At 45.1% G+C, this 22730-nt stretch overlaps 1 protein-coding gene across 45 annotated transcripts in view; it reads left to right on the top strand.

The window, feature by feature from the left end:
• Positions 1–22730, top strand: part of rims2a (regulating synaptic membrane exocytosis 2a) — a 1202647-nt gene that overhangs the window by 902393 nt on the left and 277524 nt on the right. For 28 of the 45 annotated variants that reach the window (XM_038809989.1, XM_038810036.1, XM_038809995.1 and 25 more), the window contains 2 exons: positions 15159–15191; positions 15910–15945. The exons of 11 other annotated variants lie outside the window; for them this stretch is intronic. In XM_038809989.1, coding sequence (XP_038665917.1) covers positions 15159–15191; positions 15910–15945 — 69 coding nt within the window. Of the gene's footprint in view, positions 1–15158; positions 15192–15854; positions 15946–22730 lie in introns of those variants that run through there. 6 more of the 45 variants (XM_038810037.1, XM_038810033.1, XM_038810034.1 and 3 more) reach the window with 2 other exon arrangements.

The raw sequence follows: 22730 nt of genomic DNA, 5'->3' as shown, positions 1-22730 counted from the left end.
TCAGGGGGTGCCAGTCAAGCGTGCTTCTTAGTACTGGATGGTGTCAAGTTTCTTGAGTATTATTGAAGCTGCATTCATCCGGGCAAGTTAAGAGTATTCCATCACATACCTGACTTCTGGCTTGTTGATGGTGGACAAGCTTTGGGGAGTCAGGAAGTGAGTTACTCGCCAAAGGATTCTTAACCTCTGACCTGTTCTAGTAGCCACATATTTATATGGCTAATCAAATTAAGTTTCTGTTTGAGAGTGGCGGATTCAGCAATGGTAATGCCATTGAATGTCAATGGGCGATGGTTAGATTATCTCTTGTTGGTGATGGCCATTTCCTGGCAGCTGTGTGGCATAAACGTTACTTGCCACATGTTAGTCCAAGCCTCATTTTAACAAAAGACCCTGCTCCCATGCCCACATGTCTGTTCTTGGCCTGCTGCAATGTTCCAGTGAAGCGCAACGCAAACTGGAGGAACAACATCTCATCTTCCGGTTAGGCACGCTACAGCCTTCCGGCCTGAACATCAAATTTAACAACTTCAGATGATCAGCCCCACCTGGACCCATTTGTTTTCATTTCATTTTACTGTCTTTTACCATTTCTTTCTTTCCTGCACCTTTCTCCTCTTTGCTTCCCCCTTCCCCTCCCCCCACACCTACAGTTCATCCTCTGATGCTAGTTTCCCTGCTGTTTGACCTTTCACATCTTTTGTCCTCTCTGGGGACTGCCATTAGCACTCTTTCCCCTTAGTTTCTGTGGCCAATAGTACCAAGTTTCCCTGGGTTTCTGTGGCTATGACTCATCTTTCATTCTCACTCCACAGTACAAATGTTTCCCACTCTTTCTGTCTGTTAGCTTTGACAAAGAGTCATCGGACTCGAAACGTTAGCTCGTTTCTCTCCCTACAGATGCTGCCAGACTTGCTGAGATTTTCCAGCATAGTCCCTTTCGTAAGCCTGAATATTGTCCTGGTTTTGCTGTATTTGGATATGGGCTGCTTTGGAATCTGAAGAGTTGTGAATGGTGCTGAAGATTGTGCAGCCATCAGCGAACATCTCCACTTCTGGCCATGATCAATGCACGGTTACGGAGATAGGGTGGGGGAGTGGGCCAAAGTAGAGTGCTCTTTTGGCGTTTTGGTGCAGACTCGATGGGCTTGCTTCACAGCTCCAGGGTCCCAGGTTCGATTCCCATCTTGAGTCACTTTGCGAAGTCTGCACGTTCTCCTCATGTATGTGTTGGTGTCCTCCGGGTGCTCCGGTTTCCTCCCACAGTCCAAAGAGGTGCAGGTTAGGTGGATTTGCCATGCTAATTGACCTTAGTGTCCAAAAAGGTTAGATGGGATTACGGGGATAGGGTGGAGGTGTGGGCTTAAGTAGGGTGCTCTTTCTGGGGGCCGGTGCAGACTTGATGGGCCGAATGCCCCCTGTTGCACTGTAAATTCTATGATTCTAACTCTATGAACGTGATTGACCTCTTTTTGTTTTTAAGTTCCACCCATAGGGCCTGAATTGAGGAACCTGCTAAAATATCATCCCTCCTCACTGCAGTGATTGACTCCTTGATCATTATTGCAACACCACACTTGAAGATTCAATCCCGGAGAATATTGAGCTGCCAGTCCTGCCCCTCCTTCAACTATATATGTGTGATAGCAACAAAATCATACTCCCATGTGTTAATCAATGCCCTCAGTTCATCGACCTTACCTGTACGTCTCCTTGCATTAAAATAAATGCCATTCAGCTTTGCCATATATCCTTGTGCCTTAACATGCCTATCTTTGCTCTGCCTTCCAGTCTGACTTGTTTTTTCCTTCTATATTTGACTGTGCATCACCCACCATTGAACTTCCACTCAGTCGCTCAGCCCCTGCCAGATTCATTTAAAATTTATGAAGCAGCTGAAGATGTTTGGGCCTGGGACACTATCCTGAGGGACTCCTGCAGTGATGTTCCACCCTCCCCACCCTGCTGATAGCAGCGACCTGCCTACCATTTTCAAATCATTAATTAACATACCATTAAGCTTCTTAGCAGCCCAATTATCTACAATTTCCCCCTTGGCCTGCTGCATTTTTCGGGCATCAGGCATGAAAATGTTCGGAAGCCTTTTATGCCAGCTATAACAAGCTGGCACAAGGGTGTTAGAAAAGGACTGCACATGGGACCATGTTTGAATGTACCAGCAGATTGTGCTGGAGGAGGTGGCAGTGTCTATGATATTGAAATACTTTTTAAGACATTTTTTTTTTTTGCACCTATGACTAACAAGGACTGATTCTCAGAACAGGGGGACTTTGCAATTTGAGCTGTGACATTAGCCCCCTGCCGCATGACGTCCCAGCAAACAGTGCTAATTCTCAGTGCCCACAAGTTGTGTATTCACACCAAGGCATGATTCATATTTCACTGTGAATACAGCTGAAACAAAAATTCATCACTCTCTTATCTTTTATATTAACTCAAAGTCACAAGAGCTGACTGTATTGTGGCATCCGAAAATAGCAATGAAAAAATGATCTTGGTAACAACTGCAAAGTTGGAAGGGAGCCAGGAAAAGAGTTTGTTGTTGGGAAGCAACCCCTTCCTTTTGCACCTATAATTGGCCTCCTTCCTGCCGACCCGCCACTAATTGGCCGTCCGATGCCTTGTTGGACACAGCCTCAGTTTCTGCTCCATCTCCTTCAACCCACCAAGATGCGTCAAATCCAGCCCAGCATTTAGGATTGATGACCCTTCATCAAACTAAAATGATTTGTCACAGTGAACATCATTTCTATTTGTTCCAAGGTTTTACGGGTAGATTTTAAGTCCGAGTGGGTTTCTGGTTGGGAAACCATGCTGGCGAGTTGATTTCCCACCTGGCAGCTGCAGCGGCAGAACACGGTGATTTTTTTTTTTGGTGGATCCCCTAACTGAAATGCCACCAGTCCACGGGAACAGGTGTGGAAGGTGCAGAGTAGATGTCTGCAATCTGAGATTGTGTGTGTTGGATAATCGCTCACCAGCTTCCAGCTGAGTGGTGGGAGGGGACTTGGTGAGGGTAGCAGGAGGACAGAAGAGGAATAGCTGGGTATTCTGAAGTATCTGTTTTGTCTTCAGACCAAATAAAATCTGCTTCTGCCCAGCAGAATACTTGCAAATGCTTCCCCACTAGTGGTCCAAACAGCTGGAAAATTGTCAGTTGCCTACCGATGTAATAGCACCCTGAATTCCATACATTTATGAAGCTTTTACATTTATGTTATTACATTTATAATAACACTGCAGGTTATTATCACAGAGGGTTGGGATATGAACTGATAAGTAACCACCCACCAGTTTTCTATTGGGTAGCCAGGGTTTAAAATTGACATATTACCCTTTTATAAAATGTTATAATGCAGTCCAATTCATCGCAGTTGTTTATCTGTGGCATTAATTGGTAGCAGCCAGTTTAACGTCTACCCACTAGTGAAAAAATTAAAATACTAACAAAGCTCCAATTTTACCCAACCTTTTCTAATAACGCAATAATGCTTATCTTATGAAGAAAGTTTGGACAGGTTGGGCCTGTACTCATGGAGTTTAGCAGAGTGAGGTGACCTTATTGAAACATGTAGGCCGGACTTTTCCAGCCGTTCATGCAGGCAGCATCTTGCAGTCCCAGCGATGATGTGCCTCCACTGCGGGTTTCCCGGCAGCAAGAGGAGATTCAGCTGGAAAACCCATTGACAATAGTGGGACCAGAGGATTCTGCCGCCTGTCAATGGCGGGCTGCCCAGCGGGTTGTGTGGAAAATTCCGCCCATGGGATCCTGAGGGGTCTTGATTGGATAGATACCAGGGAGATGCTAGAACCAAGAAGCACAGTTTAAAAATAAGAGATTTACCATTTTACGATGGAGCTGCAGAGAATTTTCTTCTCAGAGGGTTGTTAGCCTGTGGAATTCTCTTCCCCAGAAAGCAGGAAAGGCCAGGAAATTGAGCTTCCTCAAGACAGAGTTCGACGGACAAGAGAGGGCTATGGCGGGCAGACAGGAAAGTGGAGTTCACATCACAGCCAGATCAGCCATGACCTTATTGAATAACAGAGAAGGCTGGAAGGATTAAACAACCCGCCTCCTGTTCCCAAATCCCATGTTCCTATGTTAACACTGGCAGCCGATAGCTCCTATTAAAGAAGATGGCCGGGCGGCACAATGGTACAGTGGTTAGCACTGATGCCTCACGCCTCCAAAGACCCAAGTCCGATCCTGGCCACCGGTCACTGTCCGTATGGGGTTTGCACATTCTCCTCCTGTCTGCGTGGGTCTCACCTCAACAACCCAAAGTTGTACAGGGTATCTGTCCAAAGCTGGAGGATTATTGGAAGGAGGTTTTTTTAGGGTAATCTCTAAAGTGCTGCATGTGAAACTGGACCCGGGCCCTCGGGAGGCCATATTCGGGTGTCAGACCGGCTGGGGTTGGAAACGGGTGCAGAGGCTGATGTTGTAGCCTTTGCCTTGTTGATCGCCTGAAGGTGGATCCTATTGGGATAGAGATCAACCTCTCCACCCTGTGCCCTGGCATGGCGGGGGGACCTGATGGAGTTCTTGACTCTTGAGAAGGTCAAATTTGAACTGAGGGGAAGGATGGAGGGGTTCTACAATTCATGATTGTTGTTCGTAATGCACTTTTGAGAATTGGATTACATCGAACATTAGCAGGGGGGGGGGGGGGGTTGGGAGGGTTGGGGGGAGGGGGACTGACTGTATGTGTTAATGGTGACTATGGGTGATTCCTGATTTCTGTTTGTTCTCTATTTATGTTAACATGCGGGATGTTGTTTGGGGGTTTGGTGGAAGGATGGGATTGTTGTTATAGATATGGGGATTGACATTGCATTCGTTACTGATTATTGTTTATTGTTGGTGGGTGTAAATTTGGGAGAAAATGTGAAAAAGGAGGAGAATAAAAATATTTGAAAAAAAATAATGTGCAGGGTAGGTGGATTGACCACGCTAAATTGTCACTTAATTGGAATTTTTTTTTAAAACGATGGCCTATCTGAAAGACAGATTAGCTGTAATACAAACCCTTTCTCACTTACTCTATATTTTAGCAAACTATTTGCACGATTATGCCAGTTGGGCAATAATGCATGAACCTTTGCCACATAAAATTCACTTCTGTTTGGCCACTCAATGTTGGTGGGGCCCTAAATTTTTTGTTAAATAAATACATAATCAAAATGTAATGGGCGCTATTCAGCGGACTTGTCATGCCCGACTTGGTGTTAGGGCAACCGTTGAAACATTCAAGAGGCCTTTCCTGAGGTTCACGCCCCCGAAACGTCTTGCGAGATTCAACGGAATTTTGCGAGATGTCACAGTCAGAATGTCGTTCTCGCTGGGCGTGCTGGAGATCTACATTTTTAAATTAGCCATATGACTCATTTAAATATACATTCACCGGATTGACCCATCACCAGGGCTTAATGGCCGGGCCTGGGAGACCTTCACACAAATGTGGACCAGTCATAACGGCATCTGATGGGATCACCCTGGGTGATTGGAGATCCCCGGAGGTCAGGGACAAGGCAGGGCGGCACTCTGGCTCTCCCTCTGGCATCAGGCACACTGGCAGTGCCACTCGGGTACCCTGCAATGCCAACCTGGCTCTTCCAGAATGCCTGGGTGGCACTGCCAGGCTGGCAGGGGCACTGCCAGGGTGCCAGGCTGGCAATGCTTGGGTCCCCAGCTGCCAGGTTGGCACTGCCAGGGTTCCAGCCTGGGAGGACCTTACTAAGTAGACTGAGGGCTTCTGGGGGACTCCCACGGTTGGGGGTGAGGGGTTGGGCCTGAAGGTGGGTGGGGGGGGAGAGAGATTGTGGCAGCCTTTCAAGCCTTTCCTGTCATCTGGAAATCCCTCTAACTGAGGCCTCAGTGGAGAGAATCTTCCCGAGGCCAAAAGAAAAGGCAAAGTGCCATTGAATTGCACCGACAGACATTGCACTAAACACACCATTCAGCGGACTTCAACTCAAGTCCGCTAAATCACGCCTAATGTATTGTGGCCACTAAGCTTTAGGCTAGATGGGCCACTCATTTCACTCAGGGAATGGACTGATGATTGATCACCCCACCCTAACGTATAAAACTGCAAGGATTCTTCAATCAGAGGGTGGGATCTTTGCACCCACAAAGATGTAGCTTGGGATCAGGACAGAGATTTAAATTCTAAAGTCACAACCCTGACCCCAACCTTTCCAGAGAGGGTGGGCAGCCAATCGCTTCCAGGAGTCGTGTTGACAATTTAAATATTTTAATTTGGCTGGCAGCCTCTGCTTTAATTTGCTTTGCTACCCACTTGACTTGCCCACCCCTTTTTCTCAGGCCTTGTGGAAACCTAGCAGCTGAAGGGAAGCAATAAAAAGTGTTAGGGGGAAGGTAAGTGCCACCGCAACACAGGAATACTTTCCCTTTCCATCCCGGGTTTGCGGATTGGAGCTAACTGGTCCAACAGCCTGCCCTGGAGTCTTCCCTCCCAACTAGAAGCCAGGCCGACTTCTGGGCAGGGAATCTGTAAAGGAAAAGAAACACAGGCTCTGGAGTTAAAACTCCTGAAAATTCCTTAAACACCTCCACCTCCTAATATCTAGGTCACAATGTCTGTACCTGGATGTATGCGTAGTCTTTAATATGGCATGTACTCTGTATTAAACCATGACAAAAAGGGTGTGAAGGATAGGCCAGAAAACACTAGGCCTGTCAGTCTGACTTCAGTGGTGGGCAAATTATTGGAAACGATTCTGAGAAAGGCATGGATTGATCATTGATAGTCAGAATGGTATGGCTTTGTTAGGGGAAGTTCATGGTTTGTTAACCTAATGGAATATTTTGAAGAAGTAACAAGGAGCATTGATGAGGCTAGTGCAGTGGATATTTTCCACATGGATTTCAGTAAGGCATTTGACAAGGTCCCATATAAAGTAGACTGGTCAGAAAAGTGAGATCTCATGGGATACAGGGGAAGATGGTAGGTTGGATCCAAAATTGGCTCAGAGACAGGAAACAAAGGGTGGAGTTTTTGCAAATGGAAAGAATTTCCAGTGGTATGCCACAGAATTTATTGTTGGGGCCCTTGCTGTTTGTTATATATTGATGTTTTGGACTTAAATGCAGGTGGCATGATTGGGAAATTTGCAGATGACACAAAAAATGGCTTTCTAGTTGATACAAAAATGATAACTGTCGACCCCAGAATTATATTAATGGTTTGGTTGAGTGGGTAGAGAAGTATCAAATGGAATTCAATCTGAAAAAGTGTAAGGTAATGCATATGGGGATGACAGACAAAGCAAGGAAACACTCAATAAATGAGATGATATCGAGAGGAGTTGAGAAAGTGAGAGATCTTGGAGCGCATGCGCCCTGTCCTTGAGGGTGGCAGGACAGGTGGACAAGGTGGTCAGGAAAACATTTGGAATAGTTTCCTTTATTGGGCGAGGTATTGAATACAGATGCTGGTATGTATTGATGGAACTGTGTAAAACTCAGGATAGGCCACAGCTGGATCTTTGTGTACAGTTCTGGTCACCGCATTACAGGAAGGACATAATTGCTGTGGAGAGAGTGCAGAGGAGAGTTACAACTGTTGCCAGGGCTTGAAAAATGCAGCTATGAGGAGTGATTGAATAAGCCAGGGATGTTTTCCTTACAATAGAGGAGGCTATTTAGGGGCAGCACGGTAGCATGGTGGTTAGCATAAATGCTTCACAGCTCCAGGGTCCCAGGTTCGGTTCCCGGCTAGGTCACTGTCTGTGCGGAGTCTGCACGTCCTCCCCGTGTGTGCGTGGGTTTCCTCCGGGTGTTCCGGTTTCCTCCCACAGTCCAAAGATGTGCGGGTTAGGTGGATTGGCCATGCTAAATTGCCCGTAGTGTCCTAAAAAGTAAGGTTAAGGGGGGGGGGGGGGGGTTGTTGGGTTACGGGTATAGGGTGGATACGTGGGTTTGAGTAGGGTGATCATTGCTCGGCACAACATCGAGGGCCAAAGGGCCTGTTCTGTGCTGTACTGTTCTATGTTCTATATGTTATGACCTAATTGAGGTGTACAACATTATGAGGTGTCTAGATAGGAAACACTTGATCCCCTAGCTGAAGGGTCAATTACCAGGGGGCATAGATTTAAGATGATTGGTAGAAGGATGAGAGGGGACATGAGGAGAAACCTTTTCACCCAGAGGGTCGTGGGCATCTGGAATTCACTATTGGTGGTTGAGGCTGAAATGCTCAGCTCTTTTAAGAGATACCTGGACCTGCAGTGCTGTAACCTGCAAAGCTACAGACCAGGTGCCAGAAAATGGGTTAAAATAAGGGCCAGTTTCTTTGTCTATTCTTGGTTGGAGCAGCACGGTGGGCTAAATGGCCTTGTTTTGCACCTAACTTTTTGATGGTTCTATGGACCTGTGTAAATTACTTGTTGAAAGCAATATGGCAAATTTGGACAAATTACTTTTTAAAATGGACAACTACCCAAAAAAGTGGAAAATATGAATTACATTCTTTTTCGAGCAGGGTAACTACTGATGCCATCTCAAATAGCTCTACTGTCAACATATTACAATTCCAGCTCAATTGATTCAAAGTCCAGAGATGCAAAAGAGGATTAGGTTTTGTAAACCATTCTATTTCAAAACTTTTCTTCAAAGTTGTACCTATGTTTAAAACTAATGTTGGGTTTGAATGGAGTGATTGATTTACTGAGAAACCTGTACCTTCATAATACCATCTTTAATTGTATTGCTTTTGAATTTCTATAGCGCAATTTACCACCACCAGATGTTTTAAAGTGCTTTATAGCTAATTAAATGCTTTTTTGAAGAATAGCCATCGTTGAAGTGTAGGAAATGCAGTAGTTAATTTGGACACAGCAAACTCTCACAAGCAGCAATATGATGATGACAAAAGCCTGTTATGCTTTTTTATAATTCTTAGCCAATCCCCTATCATTTGGACTTAGAAATGTTCCTTTTGCTGTGTTTCCATTTGATTTGTATTAGAAGTTACCTGGGAAGATCAGCAGAGAAAAATGAATGGTACAGTAGCTGATGACAGTACAGAACAGAGGCAGCTTTCTGAGCCAGGTTTGTCAGGCTACGAAAACCATGGAAAGCATGAGACTCTTTGAGTAGCAATGGTTTTAGGCTTCATGCTTTTTAGTGAGTGTGTGTGTGTGTGTATGCGCGCCTGTGTGATGTGTTCCTCTCCCCACATAGTGTATTATGTACATTTACCTTGTAGGTAGAATACAATCAATAATTTAGCTTCTTCCTAACATTAATCCTTTTAGAAACTAGCTCATAATTTTCAGGTATACAAATAAAGTAGGTATATGATATGGCGATGGGCGGAGAGTTGACCTATTGAATAGGAAACTAAGCTCTCTCCTAAGAAGCAACTTGGCCCTTGATTAGTGCATCTCTAAAAATTCACGATTACATTATAAAAGGTGATCATTTTGCTTTATATGTGACATCATTGCTTTGATAGCATCCGATTATTATTTGAGAAGACCAATTCAAACTGATGCATATCTAAATTCTACCTCATGCTCTGTGCAAAGAACAGTTAATTTCAGTAGTAGATGCTGGCAACATTAAAAAAAATTGCTTCCAAAGGAGGATCATTCCAAGAGCCTTTTTAGTGAAAGTATTTTACACTCTGTGCAGTACGAACACATTTGCTTGATACGTATTTCTGTGCATTGTTTTTACTGTATGCTCGTTTATTCTAGCATGGTAGGACTGCACTTGTGTTTTCGTTGCATATCTGTTGTGGTGAATACAGTCAGATGTTCCCAAAAAGGCTGTTGTTGCTAAAACACAGGAAAACTTCAGTTATCTGGATGAATTCAGGCTGTGAGGATATTTGTAAGTTTGAAATATACAGCGTTGATATAATGGCAAACTAGTGAACAATGCTTTTGTATGTAGTTAGCCTCTATATTTAGATCAGTGGACGGCACAGTGGTTTGGCTTGTCAGCGCTGGAGAACTGAATCCAAACCCAGTCCAAAGTGATGAAATAAAGAGTCTCCTCTGTGAAGTGAGGCAGATGATCGGGCCAGAATAAAAGTTAATGCATGTTGCAATAGCATGTGCTGTATGAGACCTGGGTTGTTTTAAACAGGCACCGTGTATCTAAAATGGAGTGTGTTCTCAATTCATCTTTATGAACAAAATAATTTTAAAATGTATTCAGTAAGTGCCATAATGTCGCAAATAAACAAAGTGTGTTACGCTGTAGGACACACTGGGATAGTCCAGTTTTAAAAAATATACTGCACAGTCAAGAGGAAAAGATTCCTAGTCTTCTGATTACCAGATAACTGAGGGTCTACTGTAAAAAAATCGTAAATGATTACTTGGCTATATCAGTATTCATTCTGTGAAATAAAACCTTAACTTCCTTGATGCCAGCAAATGATGGCAGAGTTAAATAATCATTGGTGTTTGTCACAAGGTACCTAATTGAATATATTTCACATAACGTATAATATATGCAAAACAGCTTGAATGTCGTTGTGTCAAATATATTCATAAACAACTGGAGAGAGCAGTAATTATATTCATAGAAAAATTTAATAAATGTCTCTCAACTGATGGTGCATCAAAAAAAGCTCTTCTCAACATTCTTAAACCAGCAGATGTTGCAGAGAGTTACGTGTATTTGGAAAACCAAACTCTCTGTTTCAGAGTCCCTTTCAGTTCTACAAAATTAGTTTCATCTTTGAAGAGGCAAAAGTTAATCCAACACAATTGGGATTCAACATTTCAGTAGAACAATTAAAAGGCAGAATCATTACCTCACTTTTCCAGGCATGGTAGCATTTTCTGTAATTTTATGATTGCACATTGGTACTCAAGACTAAATTGGTGAAGTATTTCAAGCAGGCAAGAATTTTGTGTTTCTGCCTCATCTGAAATTTGCATGTGTGTCCAAGTATGAGGCTAGGAAGAGGATATCTGGATCACAACATTAACTGAAATAGTATTGTACGGACATGAGATGCTGTCTTCAGTAATGTGACAAATCTCTGAAGTGTTCCGTTCACTTTCAATGATTCAGAATGTACCACATAATCCTAAATTTAACATTTCTAAATTATTATTTTTGTTGGGGTTTCTTGGCATTTTGTTTTATGATTTAATTTTGTTAAAGCCTGGTTGGTTTTCACTGAAATCTGTCAAACTGCAGCATTATTATAAGGTGCCTGCAATAAACAGATACTCAAAACAGATTTGCAATTATTAATGCTATTTTTTTTAAACTGTGGAAAGAAAGTTACCTGATTGTGACTCAGATTTTACTGAAAGTCATTTATTTTTTAATGTATTTTATTCGAAACATGTATCAAAGCAGGTTACAGCCAATAAACACCCCAGGAAACATCCCAACAATCAACTATACAGAGTGTAGAGACTTTTCCCCTTTTTCACCCTCCCTCCCCACCCCCCACCACCACCTCCCACCCCCCTGCGACAAACAGCTCCTCAAACACGGTCACAAACATCCCCCACCTTTTCTCAAAACCCCCTGCTCAGCCCCTTAACTCATACTATATCTTCTCCAACTGCAGGAAGCCGTATAGGCCACCTAACCATGCCGCTACCCCCAATGGTTATGCCGGCCCGCCACTCCAGCAAAATCCGCCGCTGTGCAATCAGAGAGGCGAAGGCCACGACATCGGCCTACCTGCTCTCCATGAGCTCCGGCTTCTCTGAAACCCCAAATATCACCACCAAAGGGTCCGGGTCCACATCCGCCTCCACTATCCTGGCTAAGACGGCGGACACACCCACCCAGAATCGTCCCAATTGTTCGCAACTCCAAAACATGTGCGTGTGATTTGCTGGCACCCGCCAACGCCTCTCACATTCATCTGCTACCCCCTGAAAGAACCCATTCATTCTCACTCGAGTCATATGCACCCTGTGCACCACCATGAACTGTATCAGGCTCATCCTTGCGCAAGAGGAGGTCCTGTTTAACCTTCGCAGTGCCTCACTCCATACTCCCCAATTGATCTCTCCTCCCAACTCCGCTTCCCATTTCTCCTTGATCTTCACCACCCGCTCACCTCCCTATTCCCCCAGCCACTTGTATAAATCCCCAATTCTTCCCTCCCCTTCCACATCCAGAAGCAACAATCGCTCCAGCAGGGTGTATCCTGGCAACCTAGGGAACCCCTTCCAGACCTTTTGCGCAAAGTCCCTAACCTGCAGATACCTGAACTCACTCCCCCTCGGCAGCTCTACCCTCTCCCTTAACTCCTCCAGACTGGCGAACCCATCCTCCAAATGCAAATCCCTCACCTTGACCAGCCCCACTCCCTCCACATCTTGTATACGCTATCCATTCCCCCCCCCCCCCCCCCCCCCCCACCCCAGCTCAAACCCATGATTCTCGCATAGCGGCGCCAGCACCGACATCCCTTCCATCCTAAAATGCCTTCTCAGCTGATTCCATATCTTCACCATGGACTGCACCGCTGGGCTCCCTGAATACCTACTCGGAGCCATTGGCAATGCTGCCATCACCATAGCCCTCAAACTAGACCCCTTACAAGATTCCTCCTCCATCCTAACCCACTCTACCCTTCCTCCTTCCCACCACCGCCGCATCTTGTCCACATTCACCGCCCAATAATAATGAAGCAAGTTCGGCAACGCCAACCCCCTCTGCTGCCTCTGCCTCTATAGTAGGGTCTTCCCCACCCTCGCCACCTTCCCCGCCCATAAAAAGTCCTAGATGATCGTGTCCACTTTCCGAAAAAAGGCCTTTCATATAAAGATCGGGAGAGCCTGAAAGATAAACAAGAACCTCAGAAGAATATTCATTTTCACCACTTCGCCAATATTAAAGTGCTGTGTATCCCACCTCCTAAGATCCTCCTCCACCAGCTTCGTTAAGTTCCACTTATGGAGCCCCATCCATTCCCTCACTACCTGAATCCCCAAATACCTATACTGAATGCCATTTAACCTGTGTTCAGATGATAATTACCCTGAGTTATAGGAATGTTGTAGTATTTCAAGAAATCAAAGATAATCGACATGCAAAATAAAATGTTGTACCCAGGTATCATCTAGTAAAGGGAACATTTCTATATCTCAATTATGGCGACACGGTGGTTAGCACTATTGCTTCACAGTGCCAGCGTCCCAGATTCGTTTCCCGGCTTGGGTCACTGTCTGTGCGGAGTCTGCACGTTTTCCCCGTCTCTGCGTGGGTTTCCTCCGGGTGCTCCAGTTTCCTCCCACAAGTCTCAAAAGACATGCTGTTAGGTAATTTGGACATTCTGAATTCTCCCTCAGTGTACCTGAACAGGCGCCGGAATGTGGCGACTAAGGGATTTTCACAGTAACTTCATTGCAGTATTAATGTAAACCTACTTGTGGCAATAAAGATTATTATTAATAAAGATTATTATTTTAACAGATCTGCTAGACTGGCACCCTAATAATTGTGTTGCATCATATGAAACCTGAACTATCACCATATGGAGTTGGGTTTTTTTCATGATGGGAAATGGATGTAAACAGCAGCTCTGATAGTTATTTTTCTGATTAAAGTTTCAGCCGTTATTAATCAGTTTTTATTCTCGACATTATATTTCAGCATTTTCATCAATTCTTTGAGGTTATAATGTAATAGCTCTCTGGTAGCCTTTCAAGTCAGTCTTGAATCAAAATGGAGCCCCACAAAACTTGGGTCGAATTTCTATTCATAAAAAAGTACAGTGAAGTGGGCTGATTGATATGGTGTCCAATGCATGTCAAGACCAAACATGGAACCTAAGTACTTTTTAAATCAATTCCCCCTAAATAAAAATGTAAACAAAACCCGATTGAATCCTGGATTCTAATTTACAAGTTTTGTATAACTTCTCTTCCTTGACCCCGGAAGTATATTTGACCTACTTGACTCGTCGAAGGTTATGTCACAACATTCATGAGGTGTGAACGATTGTCGTTGATGTTGACTGTTTTACTTCCCCCATTTCAGCACCATTTCTGATTCATTAGAAGGCATGATGCTGTCTCTTCAGTATCCATGCAAAGGTCTCTTGCTAACATAAGAACATAAGAACTAGGAGCAGGAGTAGGCCATCTGGCCCCTCGAGCCTGCTCCGCCATTCAATTAGATCATGGCTGATCTTTTGTGGACTCAGCTCCACTTTCCGGCCCGAACACCATAACCCTTAATCCCTTTATTCTTCAAAAATCTATCTATCTTTACCTTAAAAACATGTAATGAAGGAGCCTCAACTGCTTCACTGGGCAAGGAATTCCATAGATTCACAACCCTTTGGGTGAAGAAGTTCCTCCTAAACTCAGTTCTAAATCTACTTCCCCTTATTTTGAGGCTATGCCCCCTAGTTCTGCTATCACCCGCCAGTGGAAACAACCTGCCCGCATCTATCCTATCTATTCCCTTCATAATTTTAAATGTTTCTATAAGATCCCCCCTCATCCTTCTAAATTCCAACGAGTACAGTCCCAGTCTACTCAACCTCTCCTCATAATCCAACCCCTTCAGCTCTGGGATTAACCTAGTGAATCTCCTCTGCACACCCTCCAGCGCCAGTACGTCCTTTCTCAAGTAAGGAGACCAAAACTGAACACAATACTCCAGGTGTGGCCGCACTAACACCTTATACAATTGCAACATAACCTCCCTAGTCTTAAACTCCATCCCTCTAGCAATGAAGGACAAAATTCCATTTGCCTTCTTAATCACCTGTTGCACTTGTAAACCAACCTTCTGTGACTCATGCACTAGCACACCCAAGTCTCTCTGAACAGCGGCATGCTTTAATATTTTATCGTTTAAATAATAATCCCGTTTGCTGTTATTCCTACCAAAATGGATAACCTCACATTTGTCAACATTGTATTCCATCTGCCAGACCCTAACGATGTTTCTTTGCTTGTGATTCAAGTCACCTTTTACTCCTATGGCCTTCCTGCCCTTGCCGTATGACAGGTGTAGCAAGCACATATTTCTCGAACGTTTACCATCTGCTAAATATCACCTCTAATCTGGTTAAGTCCATTTCCATCAATCTCCGTTCCATCATCTGAAAGCATCCACTCACGTTCATCTTCTTTGTCTATGTCTTGCCATTTTGTGATCACAGAAGAACTGGAGTCACCCAAAAGGAGGAACTCAGGTCTGTCTCTTCAAATCCTTATTTCCTAATGTCTGCTGTGCTCACCTGAATGGAATCTATATTAGCTTTGTGTGATTTTTTTGTTTGTGCTTCCCTTTTCTCTTTGAAACCCCAAGATGTTTTAAAGAAAGAAAGGTGTTCAATCCTAAAGTTCACAGAATCTCTATTCTGACCAACCGTTCTTTCATGTTCTATTTCACATCACAGCATAAGCATGGCAGGAGTTATTTCTCAGCATAATTACAGCAGACAACGTAATAGCACAGTACAGAACTACATTTTCTTCCTGAGCTTTCTGCCTGAAGCAGTCTTGGTTATTATTTGCTGAACCACTGCAAAGTGCCGTGATAATTTTTTATTACAGGTCGGTGAGGAAGCAAGCCCTAAGGCAACCTTACCGAAACGTGCTGTTGCCGTTAATATGATGCACAAGCTCGCCATCTAGCCAGCTGAGCTAACAGGCACCCCCCAGAATTGATATTTCTGGGAACAATAATTTCAGAGACATTTTGTCACAGGGAGGTAGTATTTTTGGCCTTTTTTTTTGTGGTGCTTGTTCCCTGGTGCTAGCTGTGATCTTTGTTACCATGCTTTGTACCATGCTTATCCTGTTCATCATTTTAATTTGATACTAATATTATTTATCTATTTTAATTTATGCAGCACCGTTCCATGTACATTCATTTTTTTCCCCCCCTTCTGCCTCTTTAACATTTAGAGGAAAACGATCCAGAAGCAGAGATCTGGGAATCAGGTAGGATGAACTGGGTTGAAAGCTATGTGTTCAAGTCATTAGCACACCCGTAGGTAGCATCATATTGATTGACAACAATCTGGATTCCAAACTGACCATTAAAGCAGCTTTTATATTACATTACTTCAGCTGGAATTCAGGGTGCCAGTGTCTGTGAACAGACTCCCAGTGGTTATGCAGCTAAATACTGCTGTATTGTACCAGTGGCAGACTTGTAGATCCACCCAGAGCTGAACCCAAGAGTCTTCAGCCAGGCTAAGGGAGGCAGATTTAGTTGCACAAACACAAGGTGCCAGTGAATGGATCTCCGGTGTCACAGGATTGAAATTGAAACATGGTCGGTATAAATAAAGATACATTTTTGTGGCATGCCTTTCAACTGGGAAGGAAACTGTCTCAAATGCTCCTGATACATGAAACATTCAAATTATAGCATTGGATTACAGATATAAAGATGGTGCCCAATGCAATATTTTATTTAAAATTAGAAAAAAAGGAATTTATTTTATTCTTGCCTCCCTCCCATTTTTGCAGCTAGCTTTTCCTTGCAGTAAGTAAACAGAGTCAAATGGTGGTCATTGTTGCAAAACCCTTTCTATATTAGAGTTTGCACCATGCCTGTATTTTGTTGAATTCTATTTCAAAACAAGCTATCGATATACACAAGCGTCTCAGTTTAATTTACATAGAATTTTACACCGCATGAAACAGGCCATTTAGTCCCTTTGTTCTATTCTGATAATAAAAACACAAAACATTCAAAATAGTCTGCAAGCATCTGTGGAGAGAAAAATCTAGAGTTAATGGGTGGAATTTAATGTGGGTAGCGAGGGGCTCATCATGTGCTACAAATATGGTGGCACCCCAATTGACCCAATCTCTGGGCGCCCTGATGGAATAAAGTTCCTAATTGACAGCGGGGACACTGCTGCTTCGGCCACTAGCTCCCCCGTGGTCATTTAATTAAAGTACTGCCAAGTCTGTGGTGGATATCCTGCCCCTGTAAGCTGCCGGTCAGTCAGAGGCTGACAGCTCTGCAGTACCAGCGGCACCACTGTGAGCAGTGACTGAGGACTGACCAAGAGGATCGCCGATAGATCCTCTAGAGTCAAGTAAGTAGGGTGGTATAGGGGTCCCAGGGAGGGAGCCAGCTGGTGGCGGTGCAGGATCAACAGCAAGGGCTGGGGTGTGGCTCCCTGCAGGCCTTACCCTGCTTCCAGCTTCTGAGTCCCTTGATCAGGCACATTCCAGCCTGTCAATGGTTGGATACCACCGACGGTGGGGTGAGGCCTTTAAGTGGCCACTTAAGAGCCTCAATCGGCTACTGGGCAGCAAGGCCGCCTGGAAGCATTTCAACCCTAGACTTAATCGGCAGGAGGTGTGAAGGCAGCGGGATTTCCACCTGCATCCTCCTGCTCGTCACAAGCGGGCAAGTTGGGACTCATTCAGTTCTGTCCAGCATTTCAAATCGTCATTAATGAGAAATGTTAAAGATGAACCGGGTTTTGAAACAAGGAAAGGCAGGATAAATGGTGTGTGGGGAATAGATCGAAAGGGAACTCTCTCCTCCCCCACTGCCTTTCCCTGAGTCTGTACTTATTTAATACCAGTTACGTCTCTAACATTTTCCAATGCTGTTGAAAGACCACAACCTGAAACTTTGGGTCAGATTTGTATGGAGCAGGCCGGAAGATCAAGTCAAGGAAACTTGAAATGGGTGGCATGGTGGCACTGCTGCCTCACAGCGCCAGAGACCTGGGTTCGATTCCGACCTTGGGTGACTGTCTGTGTGGAGCTTGCATGTTCTCCCCATGTCTGTGTGGATTTCCCCTGAGTGCTCCAATTTCCTTCCACAGTCCAAAGATGTGCAGGTTAGGTGGATTGACAAGAATAAATTGCCCCTCAGTGTCCAAAAGGTTAGGTGGGATTGAGGGGTTAGGGTGGGGACATGGGAATTGGTGGGCTGCTCTTTCGGAGGGTCAGTACAGACCTGATCGGCTGAATGGCCTCCTGCACTGCAGGGATTCTACAGGAATTGGGCAAGAATCCCAGAATTGGGTCCTGCCCACCATTATTAAGACTCCTGAGTTGACTTGACTTGGTAAATATCCGGGACGTTAACTGTTTCTCATTCCACTGATGCTGTTGAATATTTCCAGCAGTTTTTATTTTTATTTCTATCTTTCACTGCCTGGCTATCTGAGCTTTGACATTGGTGACATCATCCACAGACTTGACATCAGCTTCTATATACTCTACCTGGAGACTGTGCAGACATAAAAAGTTATCTCAGCTTGTGTTGGATCCCAACATTATAGAGCATATATCCAGTAAAGAATTCAGGAGAAACAACTTTACCCAGAAGATGCGTAACTTGGTACCAGTTGAACTATGTAATTGTCCAGGATATTATGTACTTGCAGTCAAAACTTTTAAGCTGGACACAAACAGACAATTAAAAAGGCTGCCCAAATCATGTGACCTTTGGTATTTTAGCTTCAGACAGTCCAAAGTCTCAAACGAATACCGAATTAAATATGGACATCCACAACCATCTGGGGAATTCACACATCCCTTTGTTTAAAGATGGTTCAATACAAAAGACTATGAATAGAAATTTACCAGAAATTGGCAAAGTGTCAGGCTCAGACAGAAAACTAGTTTGTAACTCTCCAGTTGCAAAGACCAGGGGCTGGATTCTCCGATTCTGCGGCTAAAAGTTGACGTCGGCATGGGTACTGTGGCGTTTTACAATGCCAAAATCGGCACCGATTCCGGGACCAGTGAGGGGTTAGCAGTGGCGTCGGGTAAAATTTCCGGCTCCCGCGTCACAAACGGTCGGAGAACGGCCGGGTCCGTGGCCACACATGCGCACGGCGGCAACCTGCAGCGGTCGCGCCGTACAACATGGCACCGGCCATGCGTGGACCCGACCTGCCAAATAGCGCTCCACAGGACAACCCCCCTGGCCAACCCCACCAGATCCCCCAACCCTCGTGGAAGCCCCCACGGCCCAAGGCACAGCTCCTGGCCGACTGTGGCGGCATTGGACACAGTCCACGGCAGTCACGCCGGATTCCCAACCGCTCAGACAACACGTCAACCGTGCGGTCGGGAAATCGGCCCATCGGGGGAGGGCCTTCCGATGATGGGCCAACGCCGTTCCAACAAAAACCGGCACCGTCCTGGATTTGGGCTTCGGCAGGGATTCTCCGCTCGATCGCCTATTATGATATCGGCGTCGGCAACGGAGGCTCCTGCCCCAGTTTTCTCACAGAATCTTGAGACTCTTTGCCTAAACAAAATGAGTGGGCGTGGTTTACGGCATTATTTTGGCAGGTCGGGGCCTCAGAGAGCCAAGAATCAGCTCCAAACAAATCGGGGCCACACCTCCCTGACCAGCCCTGCAGCCAATCAGCCCCCATGCCCATATCATGGATGTCTTCGGGGCACACCCCTACCAACATTTATTGGCAGCAACGCACATCCCACCTCCCTGACAGTCATCGGCAGCAAACCCCTCCGCCCGCCTCCAACAGTCATCGCTGGCAAAAGAAAACATTAATGTCCACTTTCCCCCCCGCCCACCACACATTAATGCACGCCCCCCCCTCCCCCCCATGGGGCTCACTCAAGGGTCCAGCCCTGGCAGTGCCAACCTGTGCCGGGGCAATGCCAGGACACTGCCTGGGCATATCCCTCTAACCTTGTCCCCACCTGGAGGCTAAACTTACCTCTGCACCCCCTGAGAGATCCCCTCAGCCTCTCCTCTATCTCACACATGATCAAACCTCTTGTAAACGTAGTGAGGGAGATTATTTGGCAGGGGGGTCACAAGTGACATTTTAATGTACAAAAATGTATTAAAATGAGGTTCACGCCCTTTGTGGGCGAGAATCTCATGGCACCCCCCAGCGAGGGGTGGGGAAATCTGGAATTCTCGCCAACGAGAGTCACGTTTCCTGATTCTCGTGAAATTTTCCGCCCTTCCGCTGATCCTGTGGGAGATCAGTGTGGGCTCGTGATTCTGCTTCATAGAATTCCAGCCAGGCTGTTTCTCTCTTTCACCCTGGACAAAAGGGAACATTAAAACTCATGAGATGGATGTGAAAGGTCCCAATCAAACTTCCATTCTATTATGATGGTTTCCCTCATCTAAAATAGACTGGATGAATCTCAAGGTGTTAAGTAACAACGCAGGATGATTGGAATTAATATATACACCATCCTTTTCTTGGATAAAGAAATTTCACTTGGTTGAAATCACGGGCGGGATTTATCGGCAGTTCATGCCGGCGGGAAATTTCGGTCCCACGCCAACGCACTGGTTTCTCAACGTCGAGGGGTGCTGTCAACGGGAAATCCCATTGACTACGGCGGGACTGGTAGATCCCGCTGGCGGGCTGCCTCCCCTGCCGATAAACACATGCGGGGTTGTTGGTAAATCCACTTCACACATTGACCGAAATGTTTTATTGCCTGCTTTTAATTCAGCTAGAAGATGCTTTGCAGACAGAGAGTTTCACTGAAAGCCATTGAACTAGTTGCAATTCATCCAAGTAGTCACGGTAAACACAGCAATGCCTCGAAACTGGAAGATGCTAACAGAGAGGAGGACTCCTCCAACCTGTTGCAACTTTGAAGTTTCCTGAGATTCAACCGCCTGGAAATTTGACTACAAGAAACTTCACAGCTCACTTTGCTTTATCTGTTCTTAACTTTAAAGCATCAATTTAATTGAAGAAACTGCAGACTTGCCACAAAAGAGACTGAGATAATTATAATCTGCAACAGCATATTATCTTCATCTATATCAAGGTCAGGATTCTATAGTTCTGCAGCTGGGTGAATCTCAAGGTGTTAAGTAACAACACAAGATGATTGGAATTAATATATGCACCATCCTTTGCTTGGATAAAGAAATTTCACTTTGTTGAAATCACGGGCTGGATTTATCGCCAGTTCATGCCGGTGGGAAATTCCGGTCCCACGCCAGCGCACTGGTTTCTCAATGGCGAGGGGTGCTGTCAACGGGAAATCTTGGTGGCGCATCATTCACTGGCAGCGGGATTCTCTCTTCGCGCCACTTGTCAATTGGATTTCCCATTGAAGAAACCCCACAGTGCCGGGAAACCCATGGGCAGGAGTGCGCTGCCAGCGGGAAGAGGGAATCCCAACAGCCCGAGATTTCCAGCCCTAATCATTGTGTGTGTGCAAGAGTGTGAGACAAGTGAGTGAAAGGTTAAGTTATTATCAGAGTAAATGAATGAGAATAAATAACCTTCTTTATTTTAAAACTCACCAAAAGCTTGCTACTGGAATTATTTAATTGGGACACTCATACTGGGGATAAGGAGGCATACATCTCTTACATACAAATATACTGATTACAGGCAGTAAAGGGAAATCATAAAGCCCGTGACAAATAGTTAAGGTGAACGACGTTGATACATTTGGGCTCCCCACTAGTGTAAATATCTTCGCTACATCTACTTGTTGAACACCTTCATAATTGAAAAAATCTCGATCATGTCACCTCTTTTCCAGAAAAAAAGAGTACTGTGGTATCATTCTTTTAAATCAGTTTTGAACTTTCTCCATTGTCTCAATTTCTTTTGTATAATACAGACTTGAGTTAAAGTCCATTGAACGGTGCATTTAGAGGAGTGGTGCTCACCTGCAGTGTCGGGAAAGACCACTTTATTCAACGGCACTTTGCCATTTTTTCTGGCCTGGGGCAAGCTCGCCAGTGCAGGGAAACCACTCTTATATCGGGGTGCCTTTTTTAGAGGCAGCCCCAATCTTTCGACCCACCTCGGCGCGCCATCCCCGGCCTCAGGACTCTTACCCCCCCCCCCCCCCCCCGCCCTCATTCACTAGCCTCTTCCAGGGTTCTCAAGCTCACCACACATCTTATGGGCGAGCCTTGGGCCCGGCCCTAGCATGGACAACCTGGCATCTGGGCACCTTGGCACTGCCGGTCTGGTACCCAGGCCACCCAGGCATCTGGCAGTGCCAGGGTGCACGGGCACCAGTGCCAGGCTGGCAGTGCTAAGGTGCCCAGCTGCCAGAGGTAGTGTCAGGGTGCTACCCTGCCCAGTCTCCGACCATCCATAGGCCTCAACTCCCCAGCAAGATCCCTTGAGATGCCATTATGACTTTGTGAAATTATATCCGAAAGGCTCACAAGCAGAAAAGTTATCCGATATAGCCATGACATGAACACTGAATTCTGCACCAGCTCCTTCTATGATACTTGCATTCCACATTATCCGAGTACTCACAATGTTAATAGTTTACTGTAGTGTTTTAGATGAAATAGGTACCGTGGAGTAACTTAGGTGATGACGCCTGAAAGGTTTTTAATTTCTGCACAGTGCTATTTTAACTCCGGCATCGTTAAAATCTGAAATGCAAAACATATTTCACGGAGATAATATTGCATGTGGAACAAAAATAGAAAGCACTGGACATACTCAGCAAGGCTGAGAGCACCTGTTGAGAGACCCCAGTCGACATTTCGGCAACTGAGCACTGAAATGGGGGACGGGTTCAATCCAGGTGTGAGGAGCGGTTCAATACCCAAAACCTCTCATCAGAGGTGACCTGACCTGTCTTCCCGTGTCATTTATTATTGTGTTGGATTTCTGGCATCTGATATATTTTGCTTTTTGTTCGTCGTTTCTTGGGGTGTAAGCTCTTCAGATTGCTTCCAACCTGTTTACCTGGATACATTGTCAATGTTTGATCACTATGAAGAATCACAATATAGTCAAACAAATCTG

This window comes from Scyliorhinus canicula, chromosome 10 (genome assembly GCF_902713615.1).
Source record: "Scyliorhinus canicula chromosome 10, sScyCan1.1, whole genome shotgun sequence".
NCBI lineage: Eukaryota > Metazoa > Chordata > Chondrichthyes > Carcharhiniformes > Scyliorhinidae > Scyliorhinus > Scyliorhinus canicula.
Note: the sequence above shows the minus strand (reverse complement) of the source record. Positions and strands in the feature narration are given on the sequence as shown.